The 19,779-nt window shown below is 38.5% G+C and overlaps 1 protein-coding gene and 1 pseudogene across 3 annotated transcripts in view; one reads left to right on the top strand and one right to left on the bottom strand.

The window, feature by feature from the left end:
- Positions 1–19,779, bottom strand: part of MTHFD2L (methylenetetrahydrofolate dehydrogenase (NADP+ dependent) 2 like) — a 115,390-nt gene that overhangs the window by 9,033 nt on the left and 86,578 nt on the right. For all 3 annotated transcript variants that reach the window (XM_031470582.2, XM_031470606.2, XM_064485402.1), the window contains one exon: positions 12,955–13,080. In XM_031470582.2, coding sequence (XP_031326442.1) covers positions 12,955–13,080 — 126 coding nt within the window. The remainder of the gene's footprint in view (positions 1–12,954; positions 13,081–19,779) is intronic.
- LOC135322124 (bolA-like protein 3) lies at positions 5,915–6,366 on the top strand (annotated as a pseudogene).

Below are 19,779 nucleotides of genomic sequence, written 5' to 3'. Positions count from 1 at the left end.
TGATTCCTTATCTGTGGCAATGCAGCAGAAGGAAAATTCCTTGTCCCACTCATAGGAATTTCAGCCTCCTAGAATCCATGTGTAATTGTCTAAATTAAATGCCTGGAGATTTTCCCATGCTTCTAAATGCAGTCCATTTAGGCATGACCTCTCTCAAACATGTCCACTGTAATGAAGGAGAGACAAGCTTCAGGAAAATGAAGTACATGAATAACAACCAGAAAAACCTGACTGGCATAAGACTGGAGAAAAGTATGACTCAGGAAGCAATATGGAAAACACTCCACATTCTTATGTGGTTGATATAAAAAATGACACTTAAGAGCATGATGAGTGAGAGAGAGTAAAGGGCTCCTTGCAACTGAATGGCTCACCACTGAATTCTTGCAAGGCAACAAGGAGTCAGGTGGCCCAGAGGCAATTTACTATGCTTTCTCTTGCATTTACCTAGTTGCCTGATTCCTGGGGTTTCTACAAGTTTTCTGCACATATTAAGGCATTCATTATCATGGCTTCTAGTCAGGTATTAATGGAACAGACAGGATTGATGCCTTACTGGGGACAAGAGTATGAGACTGTGATCACATTTGTATACGAATTGTGTTGGCTTCATTAGGCTGGTGAGTTGTACTTACAAAGACTTCCTTTACCTATTTACTATACTCTCTGTATGAATAAGGTGGCTGAGCCTTTTTTCTTTTGCTTTAGTGACTGTTATCCTTATGTTAAATCAAATCTGTATCTCCCCCTATCTGTCTCATAGATGTGAATATCTAAAAATACCGCTCGTACCACTTAGATGACTTTCAGTGAATCCAAATAGTCAATCAGTCACCTGCTGAAATTTTGAAATTGTTTTCTACAAACTCTGTCTATGGCCCACCAGAGGAACCTCCTTTCTGACCTTGAATGGTGTTAGCCATCTTTGCCAATTTCCATTTTGGTAGGTAGGAGTGGGGATCACTGTCATGGTATTTCTAATACTCTATCAACACGACTAAAACTATCTTCCTTTCATGACTTCCTTCACAAAAATGTATTATTTACTCTTGTTGTTCTCCCCAGTCCTTTTTCCTCAAGCCACTGGGACATTCCTATGATAGAGTGGCCAATCTGTAAACTAGATAGGCTGTTTTGGAGTATCCTCAAAATGTCTTGGCAGGACCTTGATCTCAGTGATCTGCCATAATCAACCCAAGACACTAGAAGATGATACTGTCCTCCCATAGATAGCTTTATTTTTAAAAGCTGAGAAACAACTACAACAAATCTCATCATTAAGTATAAAAGAAGAAGAAAGACTTACAGAGGCATCAGGCACTTCTTTTGTTCCAGCAGACAGCTTTTTTGTGCTTCAGCTTTAACTATTCTCTATAAAGGTAGATCATTCAGTGTCGAAAACATCCTACTTTTTTAAAAAGAATGTCTCTAAAGACTGACCTGATTTCAAAGACCTAGACTTTACAGTAAGCATCTTGACCATGTGGTAAGCAACAAGGTGGCAGTTGGGTCACTGGTAGGAATATCATAGTGACCATCAGTGGTTCTACCTGTTTTCTGAAATGACATGTGTGGCACTATGACCACAGTATTAGTAATAGCTTGTCTAACAGAGGCATTTGCCAATTTCCATCAGCTTTTTTCAAAGTGGCTGTAACCTCTGGGTTTCAGTGTTAGGTCTTCTTTTATACCAAAGCTGGACTTTTGAGCTACCTTGTAATCATCTAACACAAAACATTGATATTTTGAGCCAGACTGATCAACTATATTGTTATAAACTGAATGTTTGTGTTTCCCCAAAACTCATATGTTGAAATCCTACACTCCAGTGTGATGGTATTAGGAGGCGAGGCCTTTTGGAGGTGATTAGGTCATAAGGGTTCCACCCTCGTGAATGGGATTACTACTCTTAAAAAAAAAAAAAAGACCCCAGAGAGCTCTCTTGCTCTTTGTGCCAAGTAAAGATACAATGATAAATTAGCTGTCTGCAACTCAGAAGGGGGTTCTCACCAGAATCTGACTGTGATGGCACCCTGATCTTGGACTTCCAGTGTCCAGGACTGTAAGAAATAAATGTTTTTTTTTATACCACCCAGTCTATAGCTATAATTTGTTATAGCAACCCAAACTGACTAAGACACATATCATCAAATTAAATGATTAACACTGAAAACTGACTTGGTAGAGAGTCAGTTTAATTGGGTTCCTTACAATATCACAGATTAATAGTTCTCTCAAAATGGTATCATTCCAAAATAGTCTTATTTCCTTAGAAACTGGTAACATGCGCTTACTTTCCCATCTTGTAGAACACCCATTTGGGAGTAAGCAGTGCAAAACCACTTCCGGAAGAGGCCTGCTTTGACATATAATCTGGAGACTATAAGTTCCATGAGGGCAGGGACTTTGTCTATCTGTGCGTGCTATATCCTTAGTACCTGGAAGGTGTGTTGAGTGAGAAATATGTGCTGATTAAATCAATGTATGACTCAATGGATGTATCATTACTGAATCAGGGTTGTTGTAGATAAATAATGTGTTGGATGCTACCTTGAGGGAGAGCTTTTGTTCCCATTAAGGCAATTTTAAGGAATTACTCCTGTAATATAAGAGTGACACTAGAGATTTGTAAGTATCGAGGATGATCATACACCAATGACCAATGACGTGACTAAGAAGGCTGAGACCTGGTACGGGATGGAGATACAGAAGAAATGTAGGACAAGAAGCTTCCCTTACGGAGGCAGACAATTTAGTAGGGAACAACTAAATAAAAGTGCAAGGTAGTATAGGATTAAGAGCAAAATGAGTAGGGCAGATTGAGATCTACCACAGGAGTTTGGAGAAGATGAGGATAAACATGAATGCTTTAAAGTTGATTTGTATGAGTGTTGGGTGAAAACAGGCCTGACCAGAAGAGAGTTGAGGCCAGAAAAGTAATGAGGAGCAGGGTGGTAACTGAAATGTGAAGTGATATACTTTCAGGTTAGTACCATAGTAGGAACAAAGAGAAAGGCCGAATAATATGCACACACAGACACACACATACACTGTCTTCTCAGCAAGTCACATACATTAGCTCATGGGAGGTGATTATTTCACTTAATCTTCATAACAACTCTATAAGATAGATACTATTATCTGTTTTTCAATGATAAAATCAAGCCTCAGAGAGGTTAAGTGATTTGCCAAGATCATAATTGTTTTAAGCAACAGAGCTAGAATTCAAACTTCAGTCAGCCTAACTCCAATCATAATCTTTTATGAAGAGTCGTACATTTTATATAATCAGCATGGAGTAAAAGGTAGCTCTCAGGTTTCAAATGCAGAGTACTATGCACAAACAAGACATCTGGAGGTGACAATAGTAAAAGAAGAGAAAATGTAGATGAGATGCTTTAAAAGCATGCCAGGAGTTTTAGTTTTTTCTAGTAGTTTCTTAGAAGACTGGTACCTTCTATGTAATTCTAGACCCTCTTCTCTCCTCAGGTTTTGACTATTGGGTTGGAGTTTTGAAGCATAATTCTGATCAGATGGGAATCCCAAATTATAGGTTCCCTTTTGCTCTAGAAGAGATTTCTTGTCCAGTGGACAGTCTTTTGAAGAAAGCAAAGTTCCAGCTAATCTGGGGACAAATCACAATTATTTAGAATATCATACATCATTCAACAAACAGTGTTGGACCTATTATTGAGTACATAAGGCCTTTTGTAATTTTTCTTCCTTCCCTTTGATCTCCTGTTTCCTCCACATGGAAAGAGCCCCTTTTTCCCTCTGCCCACTCTCTGTCCTGTATACGCACATATAGATGAAATTTATCCTTTCAGATTCATCTCGAAAGGATTCTAGAACAAGTACCTTCACTCTTGCCTATTTGAAAACTCTTAGAGTCATAAATGATTCTCCTCTTTCTTTTATATCTAATCATTTAGCCAGTCACTCTAACTCTCCCTTTAAATTATATCTACCATCTAACCACCTCTTAATACTTTCACTCATTACCACCCTGGTCCACGCCCCATCTCAGATAATTTCTTATTGCATAATTACAATAGGCTCTTACAAGGTACCGTATTTGTACCCTTAGCTCTCTAAGGTCTATTTGCCACTCAGAAAACCAGGGTGATCCTGTTAAAATGCAAGTTAAATGTCATTTCTTTGTCCTAGATCCTCCAATGGCTTTCCACTGCACTTAGAGTAAAATTCAAATTCCGTTCCATGGTCTTTAAGGCCATTCATGATGTGGCACCCCTGTTGCTACCTCTAAGTATGCCCAGGGCTGGGCACACACACAAAAACCTTAGTACTTGGACCAGAAGAAGCGTGGGTCTTAGGGACCCTGTGCAGCCCTAGGCCTGAGAACAGTAGCCAAGGCTTTCTCATAGACTTGTCCCCAGCTCCTTGCAAGTATGACCCAGGCCTTCTTGCTCTGGGCTGTGTTGAAGTACCACTGCCCTCCTACTGGGGACTCGATCGGCTGTGTCCAGGCCTGGCCCTTGGTCTCAGGAGAGACTCGTGGCAGTGGCAACAGCCCCGTCTCCCCAGGCCAGGGGCCCTGAGTCTGAGTCAGACTCCTACCCTGTGTCCCCAGTCCACCTCTTGGCTGACATGGCCCAATTCAGCCTTGGCTGACCTACCCTCTGTAGCTACCCCATTTGTCTGATGTTCCAGATTCACCCCAGCCCAGCCTGGGACACCCTGGGAGCCCTTTCTTGGGAGGCAGGTCATCTGGTACCAGTTCGTGTGCCATGGTGAGGCCAGCAGGTGCAGCGAGTAGCTTGCGGACCCAACCCTGGCTGGTTCCCCTCCCTGCATACCACTCTGAGGGCCTCCTGCTCTCCTGCTGCATCTCACTTTGTGAGTCTCTCTTTCTCTCCAGTCAAAATAAATGATAAGTCATATGCCTTTCCTTGTCAGGACACGGTGCAGATGGTGTCTGGGCCAAGGCTGGTCTCTAGACCTGCTCCCTCTGTTAGTTTTCTGATTCCTAGACGTACTGCTTGACATACATTTCAATAAAAGATATGGCCTAGTGAATTTGAATGGCTACTGAAAACATCAGTCATGATCAAGAGACTGAAAATAAGGTCAGTAAGGTGGTGATGTGAAAAATGGAAGCCACAAAAAGACGATATAATTTTTGACATTGCGTGCAGTAGTCAAAAAATGTCTAGTCTCTACCAATGATTGAATAATAAAAATGAATGTAGTTATAACTAAAGATATTTTGATGAGGCTGTACTAACTACAGAAATTCTATTGCAAATCTAAATACCTTTCACTTACAGAGAGTTCAGAGTTAATACTGTAAGAACTGAGCCAAGATACACCTTTGCTGACACTAGGCATCCATTAACCTCATAGGAAAGAGTTAAAAAGCAGGTCATGTTTTGAAACTGACTGAAAAGCAAGCAGACAATAATGAGATTGTTCCTGAGGTTTTCACAATGGAATGAATTCAGAGAAGACTGAATGGTATATGGATGCTGGGTGAAGAAATCACTTTCTCTCTGTCTCTCTTTTTTTTCCCCAAGTAAGAGATTGGTCTTCAAGTTCTTATGTACAGAATGGATCATTATTCAGCCAAGTTTGGTCTCCCATCTAGAGACCACGGATTCCATAGCTTTTTCACTCCCACATAGGAGTGGCCACGTGTCACATGTTCAGGTCAATAGGGTGCTAGCAGAAATGATATATGCAACTTCCAGTTCAATTTTTTTAAAGGTGAAGTCACCTGACTGTCTCTCTTTCACCTTCCCATGGAAGAAACCATGTATGAGGAGGTAATTCAACTGTCATCCAATAATGCTCAAGTGGAACATGTTATGGGCTGAATTGTGTCCCCTCAAAATGTGTATGTTGAAGTCTTAACCTCAGTACCTCAGAATGTCAGTGTATTTGGAGAGAGGATCTTTAAAGAGGTAACTGAGTTAAAATGAAGCCCTTGGGGTGGGCCCTCATCCAATATGACTGATGTCCTTCCAAGAAGAGGAAGTTTGGGCATCACCCAGGCATGGCGGCACGGAGCTCGGCCACGGCAGTGCCTCTGCTCCACGGGACTGGGGCTTCCTCTTCTCTGTGCCCAGCAGATGTTTGCCTTGCAAGCTGAGGGGGCACTCAGAGTGACCCAAATTCTCAAAGAAAAGTTTCCCCGAGCTACAGCTATCAAAGTCACTGATGTTTCAGGAGGTTATGGGGCAATGTATGAGATTCAGATTGAGTCAAGAATTTAAGGAGAAGAAAACTGCCCGCATCACCAGATGGTAAATCAGGCACTAAAAGAAACCAAAGGCATGCATGGGTTGTGGATATTTACCTCCATCCCCAAACACTGACCACACCCTGGCTGCATAGATGCTGCTGCTAACACCTTGGGTGAATCTGACTGACACCATTCTTTCCCAGGCATTTGACAGAAATTTTATCTATTTGGTTCATAGATATTTCCATAGTATAATTCTAGAACATGTTATCTATTTAGATGCTAATTAAAGGTAAGAGACAACTAAAAAATTTTTTTTCATTACAAAAAAAAAAGAAGAGAAAATATGGATATAAACCTGTATAGAAGTGAAGATACAGGAAGCAGACGACCATCTATCTATAAACCAAGAAAAGAGGCATTAGAAGAAATAACCCTGGCAACGCCTTGATCTCTAACTTGTAGTATCCAGAATTGTATTAAATAAATTTCTTTTATTTAAGACACCGGTCTGTGGTGCTTAGTTACAACACTTCTGTCGAACTAATACAAACAGTAAGGTGGATGAAACCAGTAGCCCGGGATGAAGCAGGGCTGCGTAACTCCCTTGGCGGCCTGCCCAACTCCAGACTTCTATGGGAGCAAGCTAAACTACCCTGTTTGAGTTTATGTATTTTGGTGTCTCTTTGTCATAGCAGCTTAACCTATCCTCTTGTATAATACTTAGAGGGGAAAGGGGGAAAATAATTTAAGCATTTAACAAGAGAAAGAAGCAAACCATGATACAGTCACTAAACATAACCATGAACTAGAATCTCAGCATGGAACATAAATGACAAAAATGTAAGTGCAGAAGTCATGTATTCCTCAAAGTATGTAAAATATGCATACACAAACTATCTGGAAGCAACAACAGCAAAAAAAAAATCAGTTCTGTTAGAAGATTAGACATTCTTTTCCATAAAAAGTGGCTTCTTTGTTTTTATAATTTAAATCAGCTTCATCAACAATATAATGTGCCTTTCGACTTATCTCTATAATTTCTATTTACTATTCTATAGGTCTAAGTCAGCAAAGAGCATCATTCTTAGCCCTTAACCCCACCTGTTCTGGTTCTGAGAAAAATGCCTACACGTTGTTCCTCCTTCCTGTCTCTTTGCTTCTTCTCACCAGTTCTTCCCAGCATTATCTCACTCCCTGCTTTGGTACAGACCAGTGGGAGGAGAGGTGTGGTCAGGGATGGAGGCAGGGAGGAGAGAAGCGACGGAACATTGAGCAGACAGTTCAGTTCCTTTCATTCTACCTCAGTCCCTGCAGAATTCATCACAAAACGGAAGTGAAGTTATTAAAGCTCCCCCAAATTACAGACACATCTGTGTATTACCTACAAGGTGTAAATGAGGCCTGAATGTTCACCAATGTGAACAAGCTTAGCTGAAGTAACAGCATGGGAAGTCAGTGATCAGATTGTTCAGTTGACAATATCCACTCAGTGAAGGGCTGTTCTGAAGGCATTGTGAGTATGAGCTTCTGAGTCCTGGCCCACAGACCGCTTTCTAGTTTGTTATTTATAACTTCCATCACATCATCTCTTGTTTCTATTTCATGAGAATACAGCCTTCTTTGTTGTAAATGTATGAATTTCCTTTCAAAGTTACCAATAGAAAACAATTAAAAGAAATTCCAGGGGAAAGTGGGTATGTCTCACTGTGGGTTTTTTTGAAAAACATCTACATAGAAAATCCAAATTTTTCAGAAGATTATTTTATGATTATTCATAATGAAAAATGATTTTTAGACATACAAAATGATTTTATCACTGATGTTTTAAAAAACCATTTCTTCTTTTAATGTCCAATTAGACAGGGGTGCGATGTTCAAGTAGCTGAACGGGCATAGTAAGCATCTGTCAGATGCTGGAAGCAATGACGATCTGTCTTGAGTTCTACAGCAGAGGATCAATATAAGACAAAATAGCACTATAATTTAGCAATAACCTTAAGGCATTATTAACTCCTCAAAGCACCCAAAAAGGAATTGTGTTGCAGAGAAAACCTAGCTTGGATCTACTTTAAGGAAAAGCACCAGTGTGGTTTCCTAGAAAAGATGTTATGCAAAGAATACCTCCAACAATGCACAACCCACATGGGTAGTAACACTGAGAAATCGTAATCAAACACAACCCAATAAGCATGCAGTAGAAGTGATTATGACGTTGGATATGGATTTGAACTACATGACCGCTGATTTCACGAATTTTATTGGATATACAGATAAATACAGGCAGTGCTCACTTTTTATAGTAATGTAAGACCAGAAAAATGACTGTGTGAGTTGAAATTGTGCAAAGCAATCTTAATAATCAATAGGGGAAATTACGTTTGTTCAATGACCTTTAAAAAATTTTGGTCAAAACATTAAAAACTCTCTTACTATTGTTTATAAATGTATAAGAATTGAAAGTAATAGTAAAAGTAGTATTTATTTATTATGCCATAATTTAAAACATAAGACACCTTGAGAATTAAAGTGCTTTATTTATTTGTAAAAATCTTATGCAGAGTAGTCTGACTGGTGCCTGTCTTCCTCTGATCATACTCCTTATGGTATGGGGCTAGCATCTTTTTTGTGATTGATGAATTGTAAGATTCCTTCCAAATTTAGTTCTGCTTCCAACATTCTGTCTGCCCTTTCAATGTCATGACAGATCTCTGAGAGTCCCTTTAATGTAGAGTTTTCTGCCAGCGTCCCTTCCTCTGGGGCATCATCATCCTTTCAGTCACAACCACTCTCCTCATTTATGTCAACTAGTTCACCTTCACTAAGCTTGTCTAGCAGTGTAGCTGGAGTCTCTCAAATGCCAAATGGTGGCATTGTCAATATTCCAAATTTTACTTTCAGCATTAGCACTTTTCATTTCTTTGCTGGCAATTCCCTCTTTCCGTGATCTAATTTTGTAAAATGTCATGTGGTTTATCACCAAGAGACAAGGAGTCAGTGTTGTCTGAACAGAATAATGGATGTGCCATGACCAATCACCAAGAGGTTTTGAAAGAAGTGATATGTGATCGGTCACAGACCATGATGCACATTTGCTACTGACATAATGATTTATGCACTGAAGAGAGAGCAGAGAAGCTTGCACTTTATGTGATGACAGTTAATACACCATGCTAACTGACATCTGAATCCCTTTACTGGGAGACTGGTGCTATCTAGCTACACCGTGGTAACAGATTTGTGTATATCAGAACCATGTGAAGGGAGGACTGTTGTGTACCAACACTGTTGTTCAGGCACTTTAAAAACTGCTATTATACATATCTGGGAGTGAGGGGAGAGGGAATAAAGAAATAACCTCATGTTCTAAAAGGGAACTATTAACCAAGTGACGTATAGGATAGTAGAGATAATAGAGGGTAGAGATTACAGGTGCCTATGAACCCACGGCACCCCATACTGTGTCATTTCAGGCAAGATGCCCAGGCTCTGGTGCCTCTGTAAAATAGAGGATAATAACATTACCTACCTTTTAGGGTTATCATCAGAACTCAAAGTTAAAGAATATCTACTTACAGGGTTATCTTATATAAAAGGCTGAAAACAATACTAGCGCCCCGTAACACTTTATAAACACTAACTGTGAGAGCAGGAAATAAGAGCAGGAAACCCTAGCAGGTGAAGGAAGATGTGGTCGAGAGGAAATTATATCTAAACCAAAACAAAACACTGACGTTAAAGTCAAAGGGAAATATTTAGGATGTGTTTACGTCTCTTTTTTTGTCAAGAACAATAGTAAGTGGTGATGCAACCATCATGCTGTATTTGATGTAAAATATCGCTCTTTTTAGAGAGAAGCCTGATTCAAAATTGAAGCCAAAACTTCTAAGAATGAAGATTACAAATGGGCATCTATATTTTCTTAGATTACAAATGGGCATCTATATAAGAGATAAAATGACTCCTGGTTTTACAGATCATTGCATTTGTGAAATAATTTGCCATTCTTTACATATTTCCAAGAGTGCCCAAGTAGGGTCACAGATGGAACTAATCTTTAAGAATTATTCCCATCAAAGTAATCTGCTTGAAACAGGTCATCCAGTTTCCTTTATTAGTGAGCCAAAGACTTCTGCGAGGACAGTGTACTTCAGCCCTGCGTTTTACCTTTATCTGGTGTATCCATCTGGGCTATAGTTAGAGTGAAACTTCCACCGATACTCAGCAGCCACACTTCCCCTGTGGCAACTTGCAGCCAAACGCTACCAATAAGTTTTGTGGCATAACCCACGCTGCAGTTCCTCCCTCTCAGCTGAGGGATCAGCCCGCACTCAGGTTAAGTCCTGATGAACAACCTGAAGAGCAACATGTCAAAACCTATCACTCGTGTGCTCCTCTGGGTGGCTGAGTCATGGCCTCGCCGGCAAGACCTTCTCTACCAAGTCCAGGTCTTCCTCAGGGCTCTGGCTCCAGGAACCAGCAGGGCAACAAGAGTAATATTATCAATCACATGGGCGTATTTTATGATAGGATCAGAAAAACCTGCCTTTCCGAAGGTTGCAGTGTTTTTACACAATCACTTGGTAGCATTCAGCTGAATGTTCAGGATGCACTAAGTATTAGAGCTGGAAGGAGCCATGCTATCATTGCTATCATTTAACTGATAACAACATAGATGGCCAGAGAGGTTGCAAAGTTATAGTGTTCCAATACTAAATCTGAAAGCATCTCTCCAGTCTCCCAGTCCAGCGCTCTTTCCTATTCATCTTGCATCTTGTTTCTCTTGATCATTTCCTTTTTTTGTTTCACTATATACTTAGATACACATAACTGCAATTTAATTTAACAGATACTACCAAGGGATTGCTTATCTGTGACTTAGCATATGTACCCACCCCCAAAAGCTCATTTTTTAATATTTTCATAATACCCTTATGAGAAAAAAAATTCTTAGCTAAGTGTAAGAATGTATGGAAGTGATCTGAGACCAGTGAAATATCATATGAGAGAAGGGTCTTATAAAATATTGCCAACTGCAGGGTAAGCTTGCCCCACAAGCACAATCAAGGTTGTGCAGTTCAGACAGCCCTGCTTTTCCCGCCTTGAGCTGCTTATCATGTTCTGTCTGTGTCATCCCGGTGCATCGTAAGTGTGTGGTGATTTTGCAGTAAACACATGGTAACTATAATGCAAGCAAGAAGAAGAATGACAGTGCAAAAACTAATAAGGTCAGGTTTTAAAATGAAATGCATCCTTACTCTTTCAAGTTGAGAAATTCAAGTAAATTATTGATATCTCACATTAGTGACTGAACATGAAAATGAAATAAAGAAACAAGGTCATATCCTAGAGAGGTGAGCATGTAAGCATGACACACAGATACAGATACAGACACACACACACACACACACACACACACACACACACACACACACTAACTTGGAGGGCACTCCCTGCTAGGCTGGAAGCTTGATCCCTAGCAAGGCCCTGGAAATGACAGCCTGTAAGGGCAGGAGTGTGCTCTTTGATAAGGTCCATCTGTATTTGTTCTCTTAACCATTCTGTCCCTAGAGTATTTTGTCCTCAGGTTTTCCTTTTCTTTTTAGCGCCAGGCTCAGATTGCCCACTAGATCTGGTCCTTGATGCACCTTAGAAGCTCGCATACTTGGGGCCAATACCCTATTCAGAAAGACACTTCTGAGCTCCTGCATGTTCAACTGTATTTCACACCATGCTAGGAATTGGGTAAACCATCAGCTGATGACCAGATTCCAAGAGGTAATGTCAAATTTGAATTATTTTGAAAATTGCACTATTTTCCCCTTCAGTTTGTCTGTAAAGACACACTAATGACTAATGGAGTTCTTGCATGGCCTTGCTTTTTTGGCTGTAATGGTGAACCTAATATACACAATATTTCTAATATGAAAATATCTCCACTTTATTAGATGCATATTTTATTAGACATTTAAGATTCCTAGATTATTTTGAAAACCTGAATGCAAGTAAGTATCTGACAAAGATATTGGAAGTAAAATTGGATTAGGGGTCAGCATCAAAAAATATGTCTGTCTTGGTCCTCAGTTTCCTCATCTGTAGAGATAAGGCATTGGTTAGAATTGGTTTTTTTATTACTACACATTGGCTGCTTTATCTCCTTTACTGGCCGTTGAAATGGTAGCCTACCTTCTCTTTCTCATCCTCTTTAAAACACAGGTGAAGAATGTTGAATTATCCAGGTAACTGTCTGGATCTAAAATATAGTTGGGTTAGCAAACACACCCTACGATGACTTCTGGCTCTGAGAGGAATGACTGAGTAGAGAGCATGGATGGTGAAGGACACAGATATATTCCAACATGTCAAAATAATGCCGACTATAAAAGGCTGGCCGAATTCTTTCACTAAAAAAAACTGCATTACAAAGAATTTACTCTTCAAGTATTAATGGTGCAATTATGTTTTTCTCCCAAGAATGGATCGAAGGAAGAAAGGAAGGATAGAAGGAAGGACAGAAAGAAGGTAAGAAAGCAGGAAGGCAGGAGTAAAGGAAGGAAGTCAAGAGAAAGGAAGGAAGGAAGGAAGGAAGCAAATAAGTATGATTAAACTCTTTTCCCTCAGAGGGAAGAGGTGGAATGATTAATAACTTAATAGTGCCCCCATCAAATAGAAAGTTTCTCTTTCTTCTATCAAAACATGCGAAGTAGAATCTGTTTTTTCTTTCACTTATCAAAAGAGATATAATTTATTACCTTCAAAGTCCACATCTCCAACTAATTTTGTCTTTCCTGTCACTGGATCATGGACGTAGTTGATACCCACATCAATGACAGCAGCGCCTTCTTTAACCATATCAGATGTAATCAACTTCGGAATACCTGAAAGCAAAACAGAGTCGTAAAACACTGGGAAATACTTGAACTTCGTCCTCGAGTATGACAAAGGTTGATACATGTAATGTTTTGGTTGTCATGGCTTTAAAAAATATACAAAATATTTTGTTCCTAAGGAAGAAGCCAACTGCACTTGGTCATTTCTGATCAAGCAGAAGAACAAAAGTAGCACATGGCGGCATCTCTGGATGAAATCCTGCCAGGATTTACCCTTTCACCTTAGAGACTGCTTACCAGACTTCTCCAAACGAATATCTTCTTGAGCAGCATCTTTTTGTATTTCAAGTACTATAAACAGCATGAGATTATGGAAATAAAACAGGATTCTGCTGAAGGTGAGTGGAGTGGAGTGAAAACAACTTGGAAAATGGAGGGAGAGTGAAGGAAGAGAGGGAAGGAGGCAGAGAGGAAGGAAGGATGAAAAGGATGGTAATAAATCATATTCCTCAGGGTTGTGGTAAACTGTAAAGTGCTGTTCACAAAGTGATATCTCATCAACTCCAAATATGAAAGGCTATCTTGAGCTTTCTTTTTATTTTTTCTTGGTTTCATTGATTCATTTTATCTGTATATGACTTGGAAAGGTGTAAGATACAGTAAGTTCTACTCACTATTTTTCCATTCCAGTTTGAAAGGTACTCTACAGAGATCTTACATCACCATCTATTTTCACAACTCATTTCAAATGTTATTTCAACAGTACCAGCTAACGATGGCTAGTGTTCCATTTGTTTTTGTTAAAAATTAACAAACTGTTCCCAAATTTAATTTCTTAAAACAATAATTTACTATTATGTTTCATGATTCTGTGAATTAGCTGAGCTCAGCTGGATGAATCGTCCTTGGGGTCTTTCATATAATTAGAGTCAGATAGTGGCTGAGGCTGGAGTCATCTAAAGATGTGGCTCGGCTGCTTGTCTAAGATGGCGCACTCACTTGGCTGCAACTGATGCTCATGGTGGCTGAGCTCAACTGGGGTTGTCAACAGGAGCACACAGGTGTGGCCTCTCCACGTGGCTCGGGCTTCTCACAGCCCGGCAGCTGGCCTCCAAGAGTGGGTGTTCTGAGCGATAAGAAATAGAAGGTGCCCGTTGCACAGTGTCACTTCTGTCATATTCTATTGGTCAAGCAGTAACAGAATCCACTTAGATTTAAAAGAGGGAATAGAGACGCCACTTCTCAATGGGAGGAGAATCGAAGGATTTGTGACCATCTTTTCTCTACCAGAATGCCTCTGGTTGACATTGTGTCTGGCAGGTGATTTACACACTTTCACATTCTACATCCCTTGCCAGAAAAGGGTTACCTATTGTTGTGTTGTCAGAGGCTTTCCTTTAGCATCTGAATATCCACTAAGCATTCCAGGTGGCTTAAATGTCACCCTGTGATATATGCGAGTAAGAACTGAAAGTGGCAGTCAGTGCCAAGACAGATGCTGCTATCTGATAGGTTCCTCACTCATATAATGATACCAATGAAGCATCAGTGATTAAGATATATTTTTTTCACTTGCTTCCAATACTATCCCATAGAACTTCTTTCTTTCTATCAGTTCTCCCATAGATATTGAGTATTGCTCTAAAGATAGTTATAAAATCCTGTTTCTTCTTGGCATCCAATAGGAAAAAAAACATAATTATGGCCACAGGAAATATTTTTAAGATGAAAATGTTGATGAAATAGTTGTTAAAATCCAGCTCCTGTGCTTTTGAGAAAGATCCAACTCTCCCTTCCAAATGTAATTGTTCATTACAATTTCTCAGAGAATATCAAACTGGCAATGGTCAAGTGTACAATGTTCAAAATAGAGGGAAATGTGAGCTTGATTTTAATTCCAGGAAAATTACAAAATGGAAAAACCTTAAATGCATGTTTGTTTTTTTCTGATGATGATGTTATGTATGTCCATTGTAGAAAATCTGAAAAACATCTACAAGTTTAAAATTACAATAAAAGTCACTATAATCTTGCCATCCAAAGATGGTAAATGCATTTTATTGTTTTTATTTCTAGGATTTTGAAATATTTCTGTATTAGATATAAAGTACGATGCCTGTTTATTTTGTTTGTATTGTGCCTATGTATCTTACCACTTTGCTTTAAAATTAAAATGTGAGCATTTTCCCATTTCATCAAAAATTTGAAATTTAAAAACCACATGAAAGAATTATATGAATTATCACAATAAGTCATTCATTCCTGCACTCATTGCAATATTTTGCTGCTTTAAATAATGCAGTGATGATCATTTATGCTCAGAAAACTATGATGATTTCTTAATTGCAGCATTAAATTTGACAAAAACTTTCACTGAACCCTTATTAATATGATGGAAAAACATGGGTTGGATAAAAGCTCTTGTTGGTAGTTGTGGTAGTTGTGATACTGGTTAAATAACATATTCTGTCTGAAACTACGAATGCATCTGTAAGCAGGTCTATTGAGGTCTTCCATGAAAAATATTTTTTCAGTGCCATTTTCAAATTTTATAAACAACTCTGAAGAACACATTGGCACTGTGATGGTTATTTTATCTTTGTCCTCCCCCATTTCCACCTTTCTCTGCTCTGTTTTATGGCAAGGATGAGACTGGTCCTTACAGAGGTTTTGTGTGCTTCCTATCTCTCTTGGAACTCGTGTCACAGCCACAAGTACAAGTTCACGCTAACCTACTGGTGGATTCAAATCCTGTAGAAGAGAGCTAAGGTGTTTCAGTCCTGGACTCTTCTGGACCTACCTCAGTCTAAACCTGATCATTCCACCTCCAATGTAGACTCTTGCTTCTTACATGGATTTGTACCATATCCCAAATTCTTATACTTACCTTTCTAAATGGCATCGTTTCACCAAGAATAATTTAGAATTATAATAGCTATTCTGAGGAACTTGTGATGTGAACAAAAGTGTTCTTTTGAAAGGTGCCTTAGAACATAATGAATACAATTCCAAGCATCCAGTGGTCTGCATACTTTAATGTTTTTGAGGAAGTATCCAAAGGCATTTAGATTCCAAAATTGTTCCCTTAAAAGATGTCTTGGCCAAGCAAACAAAAGGTGAAAAACTAATAATGGTCTCTCTTTTAGGTTCCTCTAAATCTCAGTACAAATCTAACAGCCTTTATCCTATTATTTACCTTCCCCCAACCTATGTTTCTGCATTTCCTCTGACTTGTTCCTTTTACCTTCTGGTTGACTAGAAATCCCCAAAGTGCAATTGCTTCATAAAATTAAATCCCCCTACCCGATATAGGAAAAACTGCATTGGTTTTAAGATCTAGTCTCATATTGAGCCAAAAGCCAAATATTAAAGTTGTTTTAAAGCCTAGAAAGAAAAAAAATTGCAGAGGAATTAGGAATAGTTTTAGGAGTGTATAATCCAGCACCCCCAAATATACATCAAATAGTACATATGTTCAGATGCAAAAGAACTGGATGGAAAGACAGCATTCAAAGACCCCAGATTGCTTAAGAAATCAGAGGGTTTTAGAAAAACTGCATATATTGGAAAGTATCCCCCCAAATCATTCCTATAAACATAGATTGAACCCTGATTCAGTCCCATAAGCAAAGACAGAAGCCATCCTCCAGGGAGTTCAGAGATAGGCTCTGTAATACTTTTAGACAGTGTTCAGAAGTAACTCCTGATAAAGATGTAGTGAGCTCTCTAACTTCCATGAATAACCTTAGCCTGAAATTTAATACACAAGAAAAACTAGAATGGATAATAGCCCCATTGCCAGACTTCCAGCACTTGGCTGAGCATTTTTGAAAGAACGTAAGAACAAAACAGAGTAAGACTCAGAGTAAAGCTATGGCCTTATGGATAAAACAATTAGACACTCACAGTCATTAAAGAGGAAGACACAAAGAGAGAAACAGAAAGAACATTGGCACAAAAGAGAAAAAAAAGAGGAAGCGAATAAAGCACTTTGTTCATTGAGTAAGACGAGAAGCAAAAGGAATCAAATACCCAATCTCTCATTTTATCCTTAAATTCACAAGGAGAAATTTCTAACAATGCTAAAGGACAACCTTTTGCTTGATCTGGGCACAACTTTATTAGCCTTAAACTTTTTTATTCAGTATCTTCCTTGGAGTAAACAGACTACTCAAGAGGTGGGTCTCTAAGAATCCTTAGGTACTCCTCATGTCCTGGCCCGGAGCAGAGGTACAGTCTTGCCTCCTCAGTGACCCCACACTTGCTAACTTGATAGGGAGAGATGTACACTGAAAATGGAATTACCAGCAGATTTAATTATTTCTTGATGGACTCTTTGTTAAAAATCCCTGAGAACTCCCTAGTCATAATAAGGTCACAGCTAATTTGAATACTGACTTATGCTTACTTACTTTCTATTATCAAGCCCCAATTGAAAATCTCAAAGAAGTGCTTGAGTTTTTTGTGGGTTACACATCTATGATATTGGCATCATTAATGGGACTGAACTTCTGTCTAAATGTACATAATACTCTCTTAAAGCACAAGCTAAGGAAAGACTAAAACCAAAAAAAAAAAAAAAAGGGCTGATTGTTAACACTTTCATCCTTCTAGTTAACAATACCAATGGATGAGGATATAGATTCATTCAGAACTTTAGACGCATAAATAGAATATTCATTCCCTGGTTCCCTATAGTAGCAAACTCAAATTCTATCTTATAGGACCTCCTGAGACTATATATTTTACTTTTAGATGTGTATTTTGTTTTCTTTAGTGTCCTTTTAGATCAATAATCAATACTTGTTTGCCTTATTTTGGAAATGTCAACACTATACATACCTGTGCTGTTATACCCAGGAGTTTACTAAGGCACCCTCATACTTTTTACAAATCCTCAACCAGGACCTAAAGAATCTGAAATTTCCATGTAATTCTGCTCTTATCATTCAGAGGAGGACTTGGGGCAGAACACATATTTCAGAAAATACGATTCAGAAACTGAATTTCAAGGTTCTAACAGTTCAGAGTATGTTTATGTTAGGCTGGTCCATCAGCAGATATATTCCTCAGCTACATAGGTAATAAGAAACATTACAAGTACAATAAAATGCTGTTAAGATTTTACAGAAACATTTGCTGTTGCAAACTCTCACCTTAACATTTATCAATTTCAAAACTCTCATATCAGCTGTCTAAATTCCTGATAAAACATACCAACTCTATATCCTAGGATACTCAGTAACATATGAAATTTAATTGTTACTTATAATATCATCATCATTAAAAATTCCCAGCTTTGTCCCAAATAGCCAAAACAATATTGAGAAAGAAGAACAGAGCTGGAGGAATCACCCTCCCTGACTTCAGACTATCACAAAGTTACAGTAATCAAAACAGCATGGCACAAAAAACAGCCACATAGACCAATGAACAGAATGGAGAGCCCAGAAATAAACTCATGCACCTTTGCTCACTTAATATGACAAAGGAGGCAAGAATATACAATGGACAAAAGACAATCTCTTCAGTAAGTGTTTCTGTGAAAACTGGACAGCTACATATAACAGAATGAGATTAGCACATTCTCTAACACTATATGCAAAAATAAACTCAAAATGAATTAAAGACTTAAATGTAAGACCAAGGACCATATAACTCCTAGAGGAAAACACAGGCAGAACACTCTTTAACATAAATCATAGCAATATTTTTTTTGGATCTGTCTCCTAAAGCCAAGGAAATAAAAGCAAAAATAAACAAATGATACATAATTAAATTTAAAAGCTTCTGTACAATAAAGGAAACCATCAACAAAACAAAAACCTATTGAATGGGAGAAAATATTTGCAAATGCTATGACCAATAAGGGGTTAATATCCAAAATATATAAACAGCTTATACAACTAAACATCAAAAAACAAACAAACAACAAACAACTCAATTAAGACATAGGCAGAAGACCTGAATAGATAATCTTTTTCCCAAGGGGAAATGCAGATGGCCAACAGGCAAATGAGAAGATGCTCAACATCAATAATCATCAGGGAAATGGAAATCAAAACCGCAATGAGATATCACATCACACTTGTCAGAATGGCTGTTATCAAAAAGAACACAAATAACAAATGCTGGCGAGGATGTGGAGAAAAGGGAACCCCTGAACACGGTTGGGAATGTAAATTGATGCAGCCACTGCAGAAAACAGTATGGAGGTTTCCCAAAAAACTGAAAATATAACTACCACATGACCCAGCAATTTAACTCCTGGGTATATATCTGAAAACAAACAAACAAAACACTAACTTGAAACATTAATGCTAATTCAAAAAGATGCACCTCAATGTTCATGACAGAATTATTTACAATTGCCCAGATATGGAAGCAACCTAAGCGTCCATCAATAGATGAACTAATAAAGAAGATATGGTATATTCCATTTTATTTATTTATTTATTTATTTATTTATATAATGGAATAGTTCTTAGCCATACAAAAAGAATGAAATTTTGCCATTTGCAGCAACATGGATGGACTTGGAAGGTATTATGCTAAGTGATATATGTCAGGAGAGAAAGACAAATCCTGTACAGTATCACTTATGTATGGAATCTAAAAAATACAACAAACTAGTGAATATAACAGTAAAGAAGCAGACTCACAGATGTAGAGAACAAACTAATGGTTACCACTGGGGAGAGGAAGTGGGAAGGGGCAATAAGAGAATAGGGGATTAAAGAGGTATAA

The sequence above is a fragment of the Camelus dromedarius genome, chromosome 1 (assembly GCF_036321535.1).
Source record: "Camelus dromedarius isolate mCamDro1 chromosome 1, mCamDro1.pat, whole genome shotgun sequence".
NCBI lineage: Eukaryota > Metazoa > Chordata > Mammalia > Artiodactyla > Camelidae > Camelus > Camelus dromedarius.
The sequence above is the reverse complement of the archived record's forward strand: the minus strand, read 5'-3'. Positions and strand labels throughout refer to the sequence as shown.